The sequence below is a fragment of the Bos mutus genome, chromosome 29, assembly GCF_027580195.1.
Source record: "Bos mutus isolate GX-2022 chromosome 29, NWIPB_WYAK_1.1, whole genome shotgun sequence".
Classification (NCBI taxonomy): Eukaryota; Metazoa; Chordata; class Mammalia; order Artiodactyla; family Bovidae; genus Bos; species Bos mutus.
In genome coordinates this window covers 17,200,209-17,216,880 of record NC_091645.1, presented here as the reverse complement: position 1 = coordinate 17,216,880, position 16,672 = coordinate 17,200,209, and the positions used below count along the sequence as shown (strand labels likewise).

The following is a 16,672-nucleotide window of genomic DNA, read 5'->3' as shown; positions in this document are numbered from 1 at the left end:
GTCCCACATTAAGCCGTTTCATTGCGTGACCCTCTTCCCTAGTTCATTTCACAGCTGAGGCACCCAAATGAAAGAAGCAAGTTGGACATTAAGACACAGATAGCCAGTGGGCAGCTTGGTCTTAGGTGACCTGAGAGAATTAATTATTGCCTCAGGGTCAAGTGCACCAGCTGCCAAAGGAAAAGGCTGCCCTGTAAATGGCTCTGCAAGCTGATGAAGGAGGAGCCGGGCTCTTTCTGACGCAGTCACAGAACACTGAAATGACAGTCAGAAGTCTGGCAGTTCTGTTGCTGGGCAGATGGATCACCTGATACAGGACATTGGGACCCAAGCCCTAGGATTGGCCTAAAAGAGGGCTGTGTTGACCTACTGGCTGGGTCTTGGCATCCTGTCAAACTGCTGTGCATACTGACATAAAAATAACAGCCTGGAAACAGAGGCCGAGGCAGTCTGCGGGACTCCATATGGAAGATAAAGCCATCATGCAGGCGCTGACCAAGCGCTACCCCAAGAACTGCCTGCTGACCGTCATGGACCGGTACCTGGCCGTGGTGCGCAACATGGAGCAGGTGGTGATGATCCCCAGTCTTCTGCGGGACATGCAGCTGAGCACACACGGGTACCATGCCCAGGCGGGCGCCTCCGATCTCTACAACTACTTCACCATGCTCAAGGCCATCCGCATGGATATGGAGCATGGGCTGCTGCCCCGGCAGGAGTGGCAGGCCAAGGTGGCAGGTGGCAAAGCCGAGGGAGCTGAGACTGAAGCTGGAGCGATGGAAGAGGCTGAGGAGGAGAGCGTGTTGGGGCAGCTGGACCTGGAAGCCCAGTTCCACCTGCACTTCGCTAGCCTTCATCATATCCTCACCCATCTTACCCTGAAAGCGGAGGAGGTGACAAGGAGATACCAGGAGAAAATGGGACAGGCCGTGTAGGAAAGGTAATGGTGGCCGTGCTAATGTCCACCGAGGGCATTCCAGGGGAGGAGAGGGAGCAATTGTGAACCCAGTGGGAAAGGGCGAGCCCGGCTCTCAGACAGCCACCCTCGCTTTTGAGTATTGAGACCACAACCCAGGAAGGCCCAAGGCCAGGCCTGTCTTACTCTCCTTCTGACCCAGAATTGGTGAGTAATCATGGTGAACTATTATGGAAACATAAGGAAAAGTGGTTGGTGTGTGCATGCCTTATGTGCACTTGTATGCATTTATTAGTAAGTATGCAAATATTTGGACTTCCCTGACAGTTCACACGGTAAAGAATCTGCTTGCATTGCAGGAGACCCGGGTTCAATCCAGGTCAGGAAGATCCCCTGAAGGGCATGGCTACCCACTCCAGTATTCTTGCCTGCAAAATTTCATGGACAGAGGACCCTGGTGAGCTACATTCCGCAGGGTTGCAAAAAGTCAGGCATGACTGAGCAACTAATATTTTGCATCACTTCATGTGAATATTTGGAGCTGTATGAACTGAACAAGTGTGTTCTCACCATTGACTTCTTTAAGAATCTGATTAAAGCCAAGGACTCTCTCCCCAGAGTCTAGGCATATAGACATATATATGACTGTATTTGCAACTTCAGAGGCCCATCCATGAATTCTAAAATAAGAACCTCTGATGTCACATATTAATAATAGCTTCTATTTGAGCATGTAATAAATGTCAATATAGTCCCTAAATGCTTGAGATAGGATGAACTCGTTTAATCTTCATAACAATTCTAGGAAGATGGGTTTTATTATTTCTATTTTATAAATGAAGAACCTTACCCAAGGCACGTGTTTATTCGGGTGTTGAATGTGAGTTTTGTGTGTGTGTGTGGCACTGCTTCCAACGTTTTTTCTAGTTATGGGATATGGAGAATTATATTTATATGGCATCTGGGATACATGGGTGAAGCTGCCGGGGTACATGACTGAGGCTGTTCACCAGAGTCCCGCAACTAGCAGAGGTGCTCTGGCCATCCCAAGTTGCAGCCAGCCAAGCGGAAAGTTAAAGGACCACCTTGTGGACACTCTAACTTGTACTAGGCACACCACCGTGGAGGCATGCCTGCTGGGAAGCCCAGTTGAGAGGACATATACATACATGTTGGGATCTGAGCCCAGAAGGGCTGGGGTTGTGAGGTGTAGGTGAAGGAAGCTAGACAAGCAGGTGGTGGTGCCACACAGGGTAGGAGGTTGGAAGGGGATCTGGGACGGTCTTGGGTGGGTCACTCCTGGGTAGATGGGAGAAATTTGGCCACAACACCTGCCAATTTTGATCCTGTGTCACATGCCAGCCCTGTTCCCATTAGCTGGCTTCATCGGTGATAAACCATGTCCATGTCCGTGGGAATCTCAAAGCACCCGATGTAAGTATTTGGGCAGAATTTTTATCCTCATTTTACCTGTAAGAAAATTAAATCCAGATAGAGGAAGTGTCTCACCCAAAGTCACATAATTGTTTAGTCGCTAAGTTGTGTCCATCTCTTTTGACCCTATGGACTGTAGCCCACCAGGCTCCTCTGTCCATGGGGTTTCCCAAGCAAGAATACTGGAATGGGTTGCCATTTCCTTCTCCAGGGGATCTTCTTGACCCAGGGATTAAACCTGAGTCTTCTGCATTGCAGGCAGATTCTTTACTGCTGAGCTACCAGTGAAACCCCGCATAATTGGTAAGGGGATAAAAAAAGCAAGACTGGCCCCAGAGCTGGGCATTCTTTTTTTTTTGGCTGTGCTGGGTCTTTGTTGCTGCACGGACTTTCTCTGGTTGTAGTGCACGGGTTTCTCACTGGGGTAGCTTCTATTTTTTTTTTTACAGTAAATGTGAAAATACTTGGACATTTTTATCTTTGTTTAGTTTTGGCTGCACTGGGTGTCCATTGCTGCATGCAGGCATTCTGTAGTTGCGGTGAGTGTGGCTGACTCTAGCTGTGGTGCGCGGGCTTCTCACCGCAGTGGCTCCTCTTGTTGCAGAGCATGGGCTCCAGGGTGCACAGGGCTCAGTAGTCGTGCGCACAGGCTTAGTGGGATCTTCCCGGGATCTAACCTGTGTCCCCTGCATTGGCAGGCTGATTCTTAACCACTGGACCATAGGGGAAGCCCCTGGGGTAGCTTCTCTTGTTGTAGAGCAAGGCTGTAGGTGTGTGGGCTCAGTAGTTGTGGCACACGGGCCTAGTTGCTCCGTGGCATGTGAAATCTTCCCGGACCAGGGATCAAACCTGTGTCCTCTGCACTAGCTGGCAGATTCCTAACCAGGGAAGTCTGATCTGGGTGTTCTTTCCGTCAGATTTAGTCTCTGCCATATTTCCTGAGGCTACTCTGTAATGATGGGTAGTACACATGGACCCTAAATACACAGTCTAGAGAGTTCTGCTCAGTCATTTTCCCTTTCCCTACCTCAAACCTGGGCTTCCCAGGTGGCTCAGTGGTAAAGAATCTGCTTGCCAATGTAGGAGACTTGAGTTAAATCCCAGGGTCAGGAAGATTCCCTAGAGAAGGCAATTGCAATCCTCCCCAGTATTCTTGCCTGGAAAATCCCATGGACAGAGGAACCTGGGGGCTACAGTCCATGTGGTTGAAAAAGTTGGACATGACTCAGTGACTAAACAACTTCAAACCTGCACCCAAACTGCCAACTTCAACCCTGTGTCCCTCTCCTCTTGAAGCTCCCTGAGTGGCCTTTCAGAGGTTCTTCTTGACTGTAAGGGGGCTGGGTCAAGAGCTCTGGGTTCAAGTTCTGATCCCACCTCTAATGAGCTGTGCAGCCTTGCTTTTGCTCACTTCTCTGGGTTTCAGTTTATTCACTGAATAATAAAGGTATTAGTAAAAGGATTGGCACTTGAACAGGTTTATAGTTTAAAATTACTTGCATATCAATGATCTAATGAAATTACAATTCCCTTTAACACATGAAAAAACCTGGAGGTCTGAGAGAGAAAATGAGTCTGAGGTTACTCAGGAAATGGCAAAGCCAAGATGTGAATGGACCCTGGCCTAACTCACATCTAATTCCTTTCCTCTACACTACAGATTTCCTTAGCACTGTAGAATTCTGCAGCAAGGGCTGGAGGTAAGAATTAGGGATGGCAGAGCAGTGAGATACATCACTCCTTGACCTGCCAAACCTCTTGGAAGACAAGAGCAGCCAGTTTTACACTGTAACACACTTCAACACACTCTAACTTGTTTTTTGTGGTGGCTGAAGCAACAGTTAGAACTGGACATGGAACAACAGACTGGTTCCAAATAGGAAAAGGAGTACGTCAAGGCTGTACATTGTCACCCTGCTTATTTAACTTCTATGCAGAGTACATCATGAGAAACGCTGGGCTGGAAGAAATACAAGCTGGAATCAAGATTGCCGGGAGAAATATCAATCACCTCAGATATGCAAATGACACCACCGTTATGGCAGAAAGTGAAGAGGAACTAAAAAGCCTCTTGATGGAAGTGAAAGTGGAGTGAAAAAGTTGGCTTAAAGCTCAACTTTCAGAAAACGAAGATCATGGCATCCGGTCCCATCACTTCATGGGAAATAGATGGGGAAACAGTGGAAACAGTGTCAGACTTTATTTTTCTGGGCTCCAAAATCACTGCAGATGGTGACTGCAGTGAAATTAAAAGACGCTTACTCCTTGGAAGGAAAGTTATGTCCAACCTAGATAGCATATTGAAAAGCAGAGACATTACTTTGCCAACAAAGGTCCATCTAGTCAAGGCTATGGTTTTTCCAGTGGTCATGTATGGATGTGAGAGTTGGACTGTGAAGAAGGCTGAGCGCCGAAGAATTGATGCTTTTGAACTGTGGTGTTGGAGAAGACTCTTGAGAGTCCCTTGGACTGCAAGGAGATCCAACCAGTCCATTCTGAAGGAGATCAGCCCTGGGATTTCTTTGGAAGGAATGCTGCTAAAGCTGAAACTCCAGTACTTTGGCCATCTCACGCGAAGAGCTGACTCATTGGAAAAGACTGATGCTGGGAGGGATTGGGGGCAAGAGGAGCAGGGGACGACAGAGGATGAGATGGCTGGATGGCATCACTGACTCTATGGACATGAGTCTAAGTGAACTCCAGGAGTTGGTGATGGACAGGGAGGCCTGGCGTGCTGTGATTCATGGGGTTGCAAAGAGTCGGACACGACTGAGCGACTGAACTGAACTGAACAAAAGTTAAAAAAAAAAAAAAAAAATCTAGCTTCTTGTCCTGGCTCTGCACTGATCTCTTTATGCCCTGGACAACTTATTTCACCTTTCTGTAGTTTTCCTGCTAGTAAAAGGTAGAGATGAAGCTAGATGATGTATTGCAGCTCTGACAACCAGATTCTTCTCATAGTGCTGTAAGGCCACTACGGTTTTTCTACAAACAGCACCCTTGCACTTTTTCAATAGGTTTCCTATTTCAATAGACATGTGACAGCACTTTAATGGTGTGAACTTATACTGACTTGTTTTTTTAAATTTGTGCACCCACAGCTTACTCCACATGATAGAAGGCAGTCCCTGTGATGAAGACATGGTGCAGTTTGCTAGCTTGATGACGCTAAGACCAGAAAGACCTGGACCTGCAACTACAAGCGATGATTTGGATGTCTGGGAATCCTCCCTACCTTCCTCTGAGCACCAGTTCCTGGACTCATCACTGCATCACTGTTAGGCTGCCTGCTGCTGTTCACAACTCCTCGCTCCTCTTACTAGCTTGGGGTGGAAGCCAGTGATTCATGAGGGACCACATGTCTGTCACCTGGTCAGTGTGTTACAGTAGAAACAGAAGTTCTAGCATCTGACTAACCAAAGTTCACATCCTTCTCTCTTGGCAGTCATTAACTGCAATTGTGGCCTAAATTTCCTCATCTATAAAATGGAGATGGTGTTACCTATCTCATGAAGTTGCTTTGAAAATTAAACAGTAAGTCAAAAGCATCTGGCATGTGAGAGCTAATATTATAGGTCTATTTTTCCTCCCACCCTCAACTTCTATTTGTTCTAGTCCTTCCTTACTTTCTACCCTACAGAACTAAGAAGCCGAGTCCTCAACTCTGAGTGGTTCACACTCCTATGCCTATTGAGCAGAGATAAACTATAAACTTATTTATTGCAGCAATAAAAATATCTTGTATTTGTACATATCTTTATTAACTTCTAAAGTGCTTTCTCAGACATGATTTCATTTTTAACAAGTAGGACTCAAGAGAAGAGAGGTGGAACCATGTGATTTTGTCCATCTGCTTATATTCATACTGCCACCTAATCTCAAATCACATGTAAACAATTTTATTAATCTCCAAAACCTAATCTGATTATGAAATCTGAGCTTAGAAACAAAAACTTTGGACAAGTTTTTGGACTTGATAAGCCATAAAGAGTAAAACCTCATTCTAGTTATGTGGGATCTTTTACTTCTAATCCACTGTAGATGGGCTTCTCTGGGGGCTCAGATGGTAAACAATCTGCTTGCAATGCAGGAGACCCAGGTTCAATCCCCTGGAGAAGGGAACGGCTACTTACTCCAGTATTCTTGCCTGGAGAATTTCATGGACAGAGGAGCCCCGAGGGCTACAGTACATGGGGTTGCAAAGAGTCGGACACAACTTAGCAACTAACACTTTCACTTTCCACTGTAAACAGTGTTAGCTACTGAGCTCACTTTCCCCAGGATGTCCCAACTAAGAGCTGAGACCTCTTTGCTGTATCAGTCTCCTAGCTATTCTCCTGGCTGTGAGTTTCCTCCTTTTAAACCACCCTCTATGGTGTTGCGGAGAGCTCAGCAATATAACCATGACCATGTTCAGATCACATCAGTCGCTCAGTCATGTCCGACTCTTTGCGACCCCATGAATCGCAGCACGCCAGGCCTCCCTGTCCATCACCAACTCCCAGAGTTCACTGAGACTCACGTCCATGGAGTCAGTGATGCCATCCAGCCATCTCATCCTCTGTCGTCCTCTTCTCCTCCTGCCCCCAATCCTTCCCAGCATGAGTCTTTTCCAATGAGTCAACTCTTCACATGAGGTGGCCAAAGTACTGGAGTTTCAGCTTTAGCAGCATTCCTTCCAAAGAAATCCCAGGGCTGATCTCCTTCAGAATGGACTGGTTGGATCTCCTTGCAGTCCAAGGGACTCTCAAGAGTCTTCTCCAACACCACGGTTCAAAAGCATCAATTCTTCGGCACTCAGCCTTCTTCACAGTCCAACTCTCACATCCACACATGACCACAGGAAAAACCACAGCCTTGACTAGATGAACCTTTGTTGGCAAAGTAATGTCTCTGCTTTTGAACATGCTATCTAGGTTGGTCATAACTTTCCTTCCAAGAAGTAAGAGTCTTTTAATTTCATGGCTGCAATCGCCATCTGTAGTGATTTTGGAGCCCAGAAAAATAAAGTCTGACACTGTTTCCACTGTTTCCCCATCTATTTCCCATGAAGTGGTGGAACCGGATGCCATGATCTTTGTTTTCTGAAAGTTGAGCTTTAAGCCAACTTTTTCACTCTCCACTTTCACTTTCATCAAGAGGCTTTTGAGTTCCTCTTCACTTTCTGCCATAAGGGTGGTGTCATCTGCATATCTGAGGTTATTGATATTTCTCCCGGCAATCTTGATTCCAGTTTGTGTTTCTTCTCTGTTTAAAATCCTTTAGTGACCTTCTACTACCTAAAATCGAGTCAAAATTATTCTACATGACTCACAAAACCGTCCATCATCTGGCTTGCTTGGTTCACTCTGTAGTAGAACTGGAGCAGGTGAAACTCTTCTGTAAAAGGCCATATATTAAATAGTTCAGGCTTCACAGACCATAAGGTCTCTGTCATAACCACTCAACTCTGCTGCAGAAGGAAGCAGCCATTAACATGTAAACAAATGAGCCTGGTTGTGTTCAATAAAACTGGACTGGCAGTGAGCCAGATGTGGCCCACAGGCTATTAGACTGCCAACTCTGAACTAGAACTAAACTCCATTTTAAAATCTGCCAGATGTCTTCTCAAAACTAGCTAAATGGAAACTGACCATTCTCTGATAAACTGTTTTTTTGACAAAAAGGAGTCAGAGCGCTTATAATGACCATTTTAATCACAAGGTGTTAACGTTAAGAGATTAACATAAACTTCAGATATCATAGAAACGGTTCAACAAAATACAGAAATAACTGGTATCAATTAAACCGGAGCAAGCATTTTGGAGACTTCAACGCACTGGATGGAATTCTTCAAAAACTTCCCCATAAGTTTTCTTATCTATAAAAAGAAAAATCACAAAAGATTTTAAAATCATGTTTAAAAAATCATACTTCCTAAAGAAACATTAACACTTAATATTCTTATAGGAACTGCTTTATTTTCTAGTCCTCAACCCAGCTTCCCAACCAGGCATTTTGTTCCACTGAATGAAGAACTGCTTTGAGTCTATGGTGATGTCCAGATGGTTGTCTAGAGAGGCAAAGTGCTGTCAGAGGGATCCTGGCTGAAGGAGTGGAAGCAGGATTGAACAGGGAGCGGCCCGGAGCTGAGGTGGTCAAGCTTTCCATGGCTGCACTATTGGTGCAGAAGGCTCTTTGCACACCTGCCAGTAATCTGCTGCTCAGAGAGAATGAGCCTGTGAGGCTACACGCACTGTCAGAGGGAGTTAGTGGAAACATACAGGCAAAGAGCCAGAGGTATGGGTCGAAGGACTAACTGCCACTGGGTCTCCCTCTTAGAAATCACTATTCCCAAGATCCTTCCATCTCCAACATCCAGCAATCCTGACTATTCCCATCCCAGACACAGCCACTATTCATGGCTTTGTACATGGCTTTACTGCAAAAAAAAAGCCGTACCCTTCTGATCCACCACAAACATCACATATATGACTGAAGGATAAGGAAATTATTATTAAGAATCATACAATTTCAGAGTTAAGTAGGACCTTACAGATCACCATTCAGTCTGATGAGATTTAAAATGCTTAAATTGAAATGCTTACATATTTACATAAATAGGAAAATCTAAAAATCTATAAAATTACAAGTTTAAAAATTTCCTACACTCATTCATTCACGTATGCAAATATCTATATTGCATATTTGTATAAAATATAAACAAGAAAACAGCTGTATTACAGTTACATTCATAGTTGCACAAAGATAAGTAGAGTGTGGTCAGAAAATTCCTGTCTATAGCACGATGACTCTTGAGTAGGAATCTGTAGGTGCACAGGGTGGAGATGGGGCAGGAGGAAGACTCAGGGGCACCGCATGCACGCAGTGACACAGGGCAGGCTCAGGACAGCATTTCAAGGGGCACGAGCTGAGTGACACAAGATGAGGCAGGGTTCTGTGTAGGTCAGGCCAGGCATTATTTATTAAATGCCTACTATGTGTAGGTTCTGGGCTGGAGGCGGGAGAAACAAAGATGAAGCTTCAGTCCAGTGAGGAACACAGTCTGTATGTGTAATGGGGTGGATAAAAGTCTAAGTTAAGTGTTTATACCAGGCAATCAGCCTGGGGGGAAAAAGCCATCTTAATGGAGTCTTGATTTTATCCAAAAGGTAATGGATAGCTATTTAAGCATATCCATATTTATCCAGAGAGATGTGATTTTTGCTAAGAACAAAAGCAGAGGCAAGCTGGAGGCAAGTGCAGGAGTCTACACAAGAGATTACCAGGGCCTGAACCAGGGTGGTGGCAGTGGCAGAGAGGAGAGTTCAGAGTTGAGAATTATTTAGGGATTAGAACGGTAAGATTTGATGACTAATGAGAAGTCAGAGACAGCTGTGAAGACGATTCCCAGGCTTCTGGCTGGAGCACCCAGGTGGGCGGTAATGCCATTCACTGGAGCAGGACACAGAAGCCCAGGAGGTCTGGGTGAGCAGGGGGGACGTGAGTCCTGTTTGCTGTTTGAGGGACGCAGAAGTGCTCAGCCAGAAACTGGATATATGAATTCAAGAGAATTTTGGTCTACAGACAAAGAGGCGGAAGTCAACAGAACACAGAAGGCCTGAAGTCACAGGCATGCGAAAGATTAACTAGGGAGAATGGCACAGAGCAAGAAAGAAGTTTTCTACAATGAACTTGAAATACCTTTTTCAGGAAAATCCTCTGGATGTGACTTTATATATGAGAACATATCGTGGTCCCTCACAGCATACATATAGTCTTGACGTTTTAAAAGATAATATCCAACAAAAACAAAGGAAGTAATATATAGAAGCTGGCGATGCAAACCTGAAATCGAAACCACAAATTCCAAAGAAAGCAAAAATCAGTCTTGTGTGTTAAAAATCACATTTTTAATGTTTTAGATACATAGTTTGTAATTTCTTCCAACATTCTTAAAAAAAAAAAAAAAAAGCTGTTGCATATGGGTATTTTGAACACACAGCTATGACCATGGAACATCTTCCTAAGGATATCTGGCAACTATGAAAAGCAACATTTTGTCTACAAATGTAACTATCAACAGAACCTAAAATTTTTTAAATTCATGTTTTATAAGTTTCTTCAAGGATAAAGGTGGATAAGCACAAAAACTTGAATGATAGACTGACAAAGGAAAAAAAAAAAGCTCTTCTTTTTTAATAGGTTCACTTTAGACCTTAGACTTACACTAACCTGCATTCCAGGACATGTTCAGGACATGATGAGTAGAGGTTAAAGCCCTCTACAAATGGTCTAAGAGCAGTTTGGTTTGTCTCCAAATACCGATTTATATTTACATATCTAGTGGTTACTAAAACAGTACACTGTACTACAAATACATCTCATTCTCTTGTATCCTCTGAATTTTCTAATTTTGCAAGTACTACCTATTCAAAAACTATCTCTAAAAAAATCATCCTACTGGGACGTCCCTGGAGGTCCAGTGGTTAAGACTCCATGCTTCTACTGCAGGCGGTGTGCACTCGATTCCTGGTCAGGGAACTAAAATCCCACACGCTATTCAGCACAGCAAAAAAATAAAATCATCCTGTTATAATAAGACTGGAGAGGATCAAATCACATGATCTACAAAGCCAAAATTTTAAATGTGAAGGGGAGATCCAAAGGTATTAACTTTATATAATTTTTTTTTTTTTTTACAAAAGGCTAAGTGTAGATTTTATAGCTATGCCTATTCCCAGCCATTCTCGTATCCCACACAGGCTTTCATTCCTATAGTTTTATCTATTACCCAAGTACTGGTAACCCATTAGTAACGTCCGACTCAGATACCTATCTGAACAAATATATCCAAATATCTGACAGATACGATAACCTGGATTCTCCCAAACCAACTCAGTTCCTTCCTATTCATATCTTTTTCCTGAAAGACCATTTACCCAGAAATCCAAGTCCTGGGTAATAAGCATACTAATTATCATTTTTTTTTCCACCCTTATCCTCTACATTCAGTCACTGTCAATTCTACCTAATAAATATTTCCTTAACTCATGCTCATTTATATAACTGGTTTACCTTTCATCTCATTTTCTACTCCACATTGATTCCAGCTTTTACCCTGTCACTAGAGGAATTTTTACTAAAACACAAATTAGTTCGTCAGTCCTTTCTTCAATGATGGTTAACAAGACCCCAATCTCCCGCAGGTGACCTCCAGGCCCTTCATGAGCTGACTCCTCCACCTTCATCTTCTGACACTCCCTGGTATACATATTGTGCCCAGCAACACTGAACTACTTCTAATTCCTCACATAACCTAGGCTCCTTCATACTTCTATACATCATGTACTGATTACTTCTCTGCCCAGCAATGTCCTGATCCTTCAAGGCTTAACTCACACAACACTTCTGCTAAGAAGCCTTCCTAAAACTTTCCTGGAGTTAAAAGGATGAATTCATCCCTCATGATATGTAAACTGCTACAGTAATTATTTCTCCCTCTACTACCAGGCAAAGTCAATGTTTCGCTCATCTTTATATATTAGCACACAGACAGCACTTAATAAATATGCAATAAATGGATGAATGGCCTTGGGCAAATCAATTTACTACCTCTAAAACAAAGATAATAATACCTAACCGTTTTTCACAGTAGTTATTAAAAGTGTTTTGGGAAAAATTGTAAAACAATAAAAATACAAAATATCACTATGATCTTGGATTGGACAGCACTCAGACTATTGTGCATTCTCCCTTACCCCGAAAGCAGCTTCCCTGATAGCTCAGTTAGTAAAGAATCTGCCTGCAATGCAGGAGACCCTGGTTCGATTCCTGGGTTGGGAAGATACCCTGGAGAAGATAGGCTAGCCACTCCAGTATTCCTGGGTTTCCCTTGTGGCTCAGCTGCTAAAGAATCCGCCCGCAATGCGGGAGACCTGGGTTCAACCCCTGGGTTGGGAAGATCCCCTGGAGAAGGGAAAGGCTACCCACGTCAGTATTCTGGCCTGGAGAATTCCATGAACTCTATAGTCCATGGGATCACAAAGAGTAGGACACGACCAAGCAATTTCACTTCACTTCACTTTACCCAGAAAGGAGATTCCCAGGTGGCACTAGTGGTAAAGAACCCACTTGTCAATGCAGGAGACATAAGAGATGCAGGTTCGATTCCTGGGTCAGGAAGATCCCCTGGAGGAGAGCATGACAACCCACTCCAATATTCTTGCCTGGAGAATCCCATGGACAGAGGAGCCTGGTGGGCTACAGTCCATGGGGTCACAAAGAGACACGACTGAACTGACTTAGCACTGAATAGCACAGCACTTACCCCAGCCACTGCTTCCCCTAATGAGCCACCTGTAATACCACAAAGTGTGCTGCGTTTTCCCATGTGCCACTGGACTACACAGATAACAGACCCAGACTCTCTGTGTTTACCCATATCCTGCACAGAAGATAGGCATGGCCTGGCCTCTTCTCAAGTCCCCATTTCCCTAGCCTCTTCTCTTTCAGCAGTGGTCTCCCTCTCACCATATACACAATCCCTTCACAATCATTTTCCTCTTTTTTCCTTTACTCAGTTGACCTAAACTTGAAAGCCACAGTGCTCTTTGCAGAACACAATAATTACTCTTACCTTAGACTAGAAATCAATACAGATGAAGTTTTGCAGACTACACTTATATACTAAGTCTAACTTTAGGGCAGGTGAGCGGTATCCAGAAACAAGGGTTTAAAAATAGGTGATGGGAGAAAAGCTTAAGAAAAAACTGTATTTAATATTTTCTGTGTTCTTGAAAAAGATCTGCACAGATATCCCAACTACCTAGAGAATGCCAGATACTCTCCATGGTCACAGCTGGAAAAAACCCACCATGTATTCCTCCTTCCCCATTCCTCCTACTCTATCTGTATAAGTTTGTATCAGAATTCATCTTTTTCATAGATATGCCCATCTGGTTTGTAAATCTCTGGATGGTTCTATATTTCCTTGTTATCTACACATTCATTCAATAAATACTCACTGAGCATTACTATTCGGCAGACATTGAACTAGATAAATACAGTATGCATTCAATAAATGCTGCTGAGGGTAACGATTTCAATAAAGTTCTCAAGGCCTGAATTTTCCAAAGCAACAAGGGAAACTCAGGAACTCTGACCCCTAGGCCTGGGCTACGTGCTTTACATTCATCATCCCCCCTAGTTCTCACAGCCACACAAAGAGGTAGATACCATCCCTATTTCACAGATGAGGAAACTAAAGCTCACAGAAATAAGTAACTTCTCCAGAATCAAATGGTGAGTAGGGAGGAGGAGGTGCATCAAATTCGAAAGCTTGTGCTCTTAACCACTATGTTCTTCGGTCTCCCAGAAAAGGCACAAAACATTCTTTGACAACAGCAAGGTGAGATTAAGTGATACAAACTTCAAATTTCAGCCAATCTTTTCTTCTTCTGGAACACCATCTCTCTGATCTGAACCTTCTTCAGACTCCTAAAGTACTGTCTGCTCACCCAGCTATCAAAACACCTGTCACGCCTAGACTCATACCTGCTTGTCTCACTGACCCAATTAGGAGTTCCTCAAGAGCAGGTCAGTATTTCTCCTCCCATACCCAATGTGTAACACTGCCTGGCACAGAGAAAAAGCTCAGTCAGGACTCAACAAATATACAGTAAACTGTGCAACAAGAGCTAAGCAAAGGGAAACCTGTTAGCACCTTCTGTGTGCCAGGCATTTACCTATAGATCTCACTTAATTCTCACAAAAAAATTTGCAAAGATGAATTATTCTCACTTTATAGGTGAGGAAACTTAAGCTCTGATCAAGTAACTTGCCCAAAGTGACAGAAATGGGAAGCAGTGGGGCCAGGCCATTTAACTCCAAAGTGGACCTCTTTCCATTACACCAAGTAACAGGCCTGGGCAGTGTGGAGTTGTGATAAAAAGGGAGAACACTCCATAGTTCCTAGTGGCAGAAATGGACAAAGATCACTCATTTCTGTGGAGTGGGGTCATGTCCAAGGCAGATGGGGTTTCAAGTCTATTTGAGCCCTGGAAATGCTGACATCTGGTGGGTTGGGAGTCAACCTCCAGGCATACATACACCTGGGAGGCAAAAGAGGCACAAGGGAGTGATATCTGGTTGCCTGAAAGAGTGTAAGTTGCTCAGTCATGCCCGACTCTTTGCCACCCCATGGATTGTAGCCGGCCAACTCCTCTGTCCATGGAACACTCCAGGCAAGAATACTGGAGTGGGTTGCCATTTCCTTCTCCTGTTTCCTGAACCACTGAATTAGTTTTTTTCCTAACTGGGCTTTTTGGCTCCAGTTTCTAACAAAGTCAACCTTTTAAAACACAAGTCCAATCACTGTATTTCCTTGGCAGCTTTCAAAAATTATGTAAGGTTCCCGACTGCCTGGAGAATAAATGGCCACAATCTACCTAAATCTTTGCTGCCTTATCACCCTACTCTGCACTTACTCATCATCAACTGCCCTCCCATCCCCATGCTCTTGCTTCCATTCACTCTCGGTAGCTTCCCATGGCCTGGAAGGCTCTCTCCAAGAATTCCTCTGACAGATCATGGCTAAATTCAAAAATATCTCTTATAAAGTTTCCCTCTTTTCCCTTGGGAAATCCAGACTTTAGCACAGCTACTGTGTCTCTTGGGCTTCCCAGGTGGCTCAGAGGTAAAGAATCTGCCTGCCAATGCAGGGGATGCAGGTTCCATCCCTAGGTGAGGAAGATCCCTTGGAGAAAGAAACAGCAACCCACTCCAATATTCTTGCCTGGAGAATTCCATGCACTGAGGAGCCAGGCTGGACCCATGGGGGTCGCAGAGTCAGACACGACTGGGCACGCACACAGTGTGTCACTTATTATCACGGCTGGTCTCCGACAGGTGGACACGGACTTACTGGGAAAGACAGCCTGCTACTCAATGTGAGGTCCCCAGACCAGCAGTGTCTGGGAGACTGGGACCACGAGGCCTTTCTCTCTCCAGGGCTAATGAATCAGAATCTGCATTTTAACAAGACCCTCAACTTATCAGTATGCACATTAAATCTGAGAAGTGCTGGTTCTCAAAGTAGACTCTTGGGGTTTACAAACAGACTGTGCTACTAACGACCTTGGTCAGGCTGCTTTAACCTTTCTAAGGCTGTTTCCCCACTGTGGCTAATGCTCCCCGCTCTGTCTTATCCCATGGCGTTTGATGACTAAATGCTATAACGTAGGTTTAGTAGAGCACTGGATAGACTGAGAGCTAATTTTTGCACCCCTACAAAACTAAATGAGAGGGGAGCAAGCAGTTCCGTCCGGGGTCCTTCACAGACTCACTGCGAGGTCGTGGGTTGCACTGCATCTGTTTCCTGAAATGACACTCTAGCCGGCCCGATTCTGAGAAGCTCAAGGGGAGCGGATACCTGAGACAGGCGAGACAGGGCCAGTTAACGCGAAAAGGCCCGGAAAAGCGGAGGCACCCAGGCAGCCTAAGGCAGAGCCGGCCCTCAGCCCTACGACCCCAGCTCCTCCCGGCCGATCCCGTCCGCGCAGCCCTCACCGGCCGACAGCACCGGCCTCCGCCGGATCGCGTTATCAATCAGGCCGGAGCAGTAGCCCAAGAAGCCTACGAAGGCGAGCCGCGGGTCCGTCAGTTTCGGCGGCGGCAGGCTCCGGGCCTCATCAGGCAGGAACTGGAAGGTAGCTCGGCCCTGCCGTCCAGTCATCATTGTGACGCCGTTCCCACTTGAGGCCTGGCCTCAGGCCTTCAACTACAAAGACCACAGGGACCACTGCAGGGCCCCAGGCTGAAGATTTCACCTCCGAGCGCTAGGCTGAAGGGCATGGCGCAGGGCGGTGCGGCACGCAAAGGCTTCCCCGGGCGCGCTGCTGCCGGAATCGCGCGCGCGAGGTTCCGGGCTACTAAGTATCCCATGTCGCTAGTCTCCCGGGCGGCGCTAAAGCCACAAGTAGAAGTTCGGGGGTTAGGTACCTATCGAGCACTACAATAAACGAGCCAAACCCGGAGAAGACTAGGAGACGTTGCTTTTTTCACCCAGTCTCCCTTGCCCGCTGGAGAAGGAAACGGCAACCCACTCCAGTGCTCTTGTCTGGAGAATCCCATGGACAGAGAGAAGCCTGGTGAGCTACAGTCCATGGGGACGCAGTCAGACACGACCGAGCGACTAACGCACACCCTTGCCCGCAATTGTCTCTCCTTCCTCCGCCCTAGAGTGTTCCTTCGGCAAGAATTTATTTTTGTATCCAAAACCCCACGTAGGCTTGATGGGTAGTTTTAAGCAACGTACTTAATTGACATCAAATAAAAACGAGT

At 45.2% G+C, this 16,672-nt stretch overlaps 2 protein-coding genes across 3 annotated transcripts; one reads left to right on the top strand and one right to left on the bottom strand.

Moving 5' to 3' along the window:
- Window positions 1–305: 305 nt before the first annotated feature.
- Window positions 306–6,757, top strand: THRSP (thyroid hormone responsive). Of its 2 annotated transcripts, none has more exons than XM_005908067.3 (2): window positions 306–940; window positions 5,452–6,757. In XM_005908067.3, exon 1 carries the CDS (start codon window positions 465–467, stop codon window positions 933–935), a length of 471 nt encoding a protein of 156 aa, XP_005908129.1. In that variant the 5' UTR covers window positions 306–464; the 3' UTR covers window positions 936–940; window positions 5,452–6,757. The 2 variants fall into 2 exon arrangements, with proteins under 2 accessions (XP_005908129.1, XP_070221092.1); XM_070364991.1 differs by lacking the exon at window positions 5,452–6,757 and adding an exon at window positions 1,276–1,350.
- Window positions 6,758–8,026: 1,269 nt separating this feature from the next.
- On the bottom strand, window positions 8,027–16,208 carry NDUFC2 (NADH:ubiquinone oxidoreductase subunit C2). Its single transcript, XM_005908068.3, has 3 exons — window positions 15,899–16,208; window positions 10,034–10,177; window positions 8,027–8,210 (listed from the first exon to the last, which is right to left on the bottom strand). The coding sequence occupies exons 1-3, from the start codon at window positions 16,065–16,067 to the stop codon at window positions 8,161–8,163; spliced, it is 363 nt and encodes a 120-aa protein (XP_005908130.1). The 5' UTR covers window positions 16,068–16,208; the 3' UTR covers window positions 8,027–8,160.
- Between the last annotated feature and the right edge of the window lie 464 nt (window positions 16,209–16,672).